At 53.8% G+C, this 3480-nt stretch overlaps 1 protein-coding gene across 2 annotated transcripts in view; it reads right to left on the reverse strand.

Annotated features, from left to right (window-relative positions):
* The window catches only part of KLC1 (kinesin light chain 1), a 50635-nt gene that overhangs the window by 5652 nt on the left and 41503 nt on the right, over positions 1–3480 (reverse strand). Inside the window, exon 14 of one of the 2 annotated variants that reach the window (XM_010851315.1) lies at positions 2–31. The exons of the other annotated variant lie outside the window; for it this stretch is intronic. Within the exon in view, the coding sequence (XP_010849617.1) occupies positions 2–31 (30 nt within the window). The remainder of the gene's footprint in view (position 1; positions 32–3480) is intronic. 2 annotated transcript variants of the gene reach the window in all.

Genomic DNA, 3480 nt, shown 5'->3' on the forward strand with positions numbered 1-3480 from the left:
AAGGACATTCAGAGAACTGGCTCGCTTCATGCTGTACCGGCCCGGCGGACATGCAAGGACAAAGCGTCAGCACGTGAGTCACCAGGAGTGGGGAGCGCAGCCAAGCCGCCCCTCCAGGCCTGCCACCGCGGGGCCTGGGCCGTCCCTGACATGGGCAGGCCTGTCACCGTGGGGCCTGGGCCCCGCCCTCCAGGCCTGCCACCGCGGGCCCGGCGTTCCCTGACCTGGGCAGGCCTGTCACCGTGGGGGCCTGGCCCCGCCCCTCCAGGCCTGTCACCGAGGGGCCTGGGCCGTCCCTGACCTGGGCAGGTCTGCAGCTCGCCCAGGTCCCAACATGGATGCCCCAGATATTCGGTATTCTGCACCCGTTAGATAAAAACTGCAGTTTCTGTGTCTTCCTCGGCAAAAAGCCTGTCTCGGTTAAACCTCAACATCCTCAGAGCCTCCCTTTCTGAAGCCCAGCTCCTCCGGGAGCCAAGAGGCCCGGCCAGGGCCACCCGCGGGCCCACAAACGCGGCCCTGAGCGACTGTGCCAAAGCGGGCCCCGCGGAGCTCACTGCGGAGATCACATGCCTGAACGTACTACGCACCTCAGAGATTTTTCCATATTAAATCTAAGGAAAAACAAGTAACCTTTTATTAGTAAAACTCTGAGGCTAGGGTTTCTCTGCCTAGAAACCAAAATTTCAAACAAATTTCATGGGTTTGGATTTACACAAAACATAGAGCTTTGTACATATATTTACTTTTATCTTCGATTTGACACCTTTAAAATACTTAATATATGCTGCAAATCACCTACCATCTAAAATTATGGATAGTTAAATACTGCATTGCTTACTGCCGCTATGATGACCTCAAGCAGAAGTCACCCTAGCTTTAAAAGCTAGAAGGACCAACAGGAAGGGTGACTTCTAAGTGTTTTGACAGGATCAGTGATTCTGCTTCTGAGCTGCTGACGTCAACAGTGACCGCTGTGCTGAGCACATGGCCGTGAGGCTGAAGCACAGGCGTAAAGGCTGAGTGCAACCAGACATGCACACGCACACCCGTGCAGGCAGGCACCAGAGGCCCAGGAACTGGCCGAGTGGCCACCAGTGCCACAGGCAGAGTGCCAGGCACACAGCAGGCACATCCTGGGTCTCACCAAACAAACCGCACCAAAAACAAAGCCTTAACTGACTTATCCCCAAGTAAAATTCGCTCCCCAAACTCCCCCCAGGACAGGACAGAAACATCCCCAGGAACCCGGAGTCCTGCATGGCTTTTCCTCTGTCCAGAACCTCTCAGGAGCAAAGCACGGACATCTGGGCATGCTTCACGATTCTCCGATGTAACTGGCCAGCTAACGTTTTCTAAGAAAGATACACCACCTTTGTGCTCAAACTTCTCTTTACAAGATGAGATGAAAGAGTAACTTGATGCCTGTCAACACCTCCTCTGAATCGCATCCTCACCCTGACTTAAACCCTCAGGGTCTGCACTGCCAGGCGTTCAGGGGCTCCTGGACTGTGCCCACCGCAGGCCACAGACCCCCTCCCACAACCCCCAGCTCGGTGCCTGTCAAATGTGGCCCAACCAGCAGCACTGGCACGACCCAGGAAACTGCTGGAAGGGCAAGACCCCCTCGTGTGCCCCCCGCCCATCAGAAATGCAGGGACGGGCCCCGGCCCAGGAGACTCTGAGGCCCCCTCGGATTGGAGAGCCACCTGCCCAGTGAACTAAGAGTGTTACTTTTATCTGGAAAGATTACTTTGTCTTATGCATTTGATGGACTAAACCTTCTAAATTACTTACTTTTCAAAAAGTTCCGTAAGATGCCACCCCAAGTATACTATGTATGAACACTGTCAGTCTGTCCCGACGTGGGCTTCATCCTCATCAGGCCTCAGCTCGGGTTTGTTTGGCCCTAAGCGCCAGGAACAAGCCGCACCAGATACAAACCATGAGCTCCGCCATAGCCCGGGACTCGGGACTGGGCTCTGCACTGCAGACAGGCCGTAAGACGCCCAGACCCTCAGGCCCGCCAACATGTGACCACCCTGGGGGCGGCCTGTAGACACCGAATGCGTGCTGTGTGGTCCCTGCACACCTCAGAACCGGCTGCGGAAGGAGCGGAAACTCGGCAGGTGCCCAGCAAGTGGCTCAGCCCTCCCAGCTTGGGAACAAGAGGTTCAATCTTCCAAACATCAGAGGGGCAGGCAGCACCCCGCCGTGTTAGCTCTGGAAGTCCAACGGGGGCCCCTCAGGACCTCCTTCCCTAACCGCACTTGTCTTCTCCAGGCAGGACCACCATCGGCACAAGCCCTGTGTCCAAACCCTGCAGCAGCTTCACAGCGGGCGGCGGAGGGGCTCACACGACTCCCTGTGCGGACGCAGCTGCAGACACTTCTGAGAAGCAGGGCGATGGCAGCATACAGAAATCCAACCGTCCCTCTGGCCTCCAAAGCCACTGGGAAGCACGTCCCCCACCAGCCAAACTGCGGGGGGGAGCGCAGAGCTGAGGCGGGCCCCCTCCCCACCAGTGCAGCTCGGGCCCGGGGGAGGGGCTGGGGGACACCAGGGGTCTCGGGACCCGGACCCTCCCCGAGGACAGAGGAGCAAGACGGGACATGCCCGATAGCAAAGGGACCCAGCTTTACATTCTCACACATCACCCAAAGGAGTAACGGGTCAGAATACTACAGCACTCAGCATGAAATGCTTTAAAACTGAGTAATACTAAGAATCAACGTTTAAAAAGTAGGTACCGTGTTGGGGAGGCTGAGCTTCACGGACCAGCTAACAGCACAGCCCAGTGCTTCTGGAAGAAACGCATCCAGGAGGAGGAAGCCATCCCCACGAAAGTAACCCAGAAACCAGGCGACCTGTCGACACTCACGAGAGGAGGACAAAGAGCCCTTCCCTGATGATCCTCATAGAAGACAAGGAGTATCTTAGAACCAAGTTCCTCTGACAAAAGCTTTTGTTCAAAAGACCCTAAAAGATTCATCACTGAGACCCTTTTCTAAACACATGGCAAAAGCTAAGGTTTTTTAAATCTCCAAAAGAAATTCATTTTAACAAAAAGTCTTGTCAAACCATTTTCTTCCTACAGTAATACCTGTATGATGGGATTTAATATACTCATAGCTGGCAGTTGATTTCAAAAGATTAAAACTAGCTTAAAAATGAATAGTGCATGATAAGAGAAAAGAAGTTAGTATGCTCAGTATTTTAATATTAAATTCTTATTTTTCACTGCTAAGGCTTTCTTTGAACATGTAACAAAACTAAAGAATTTCATAAATTTCTTTTAAAGCCTTCAGCTCTTTTAGCCTCTAAACAGGAAATTTCACAATTATTTCTCAACCTGTCCTGGCAAATAATTAGACTGCGACTACTGAACCCTGCATGGCCACCACGTGGGGCGCGGCTGGAGTGTGGGGCACGGCTGGAGTGTGGGTGCGCGCAAGCCGGCAGGGGAGGAGGGCGCGGGGG

The sequence above is a fragment of the Bison bison genome, unplaced genomic scaffold, assembly GCF_000754665.1.
Source record: "Bison bison bison isolate TAMUID 2011002044 unplaced genomic scaffold, Bison_UMD1.0 scf7180017864302, whole genome shotgun sequence".
In the NCBI taxonomy this organism is placed as follows: Eukaryota; Metazoa; Chordata; class Mammalia; order Artiodactyla; family Bovidae; genus Bison; species Bison bison.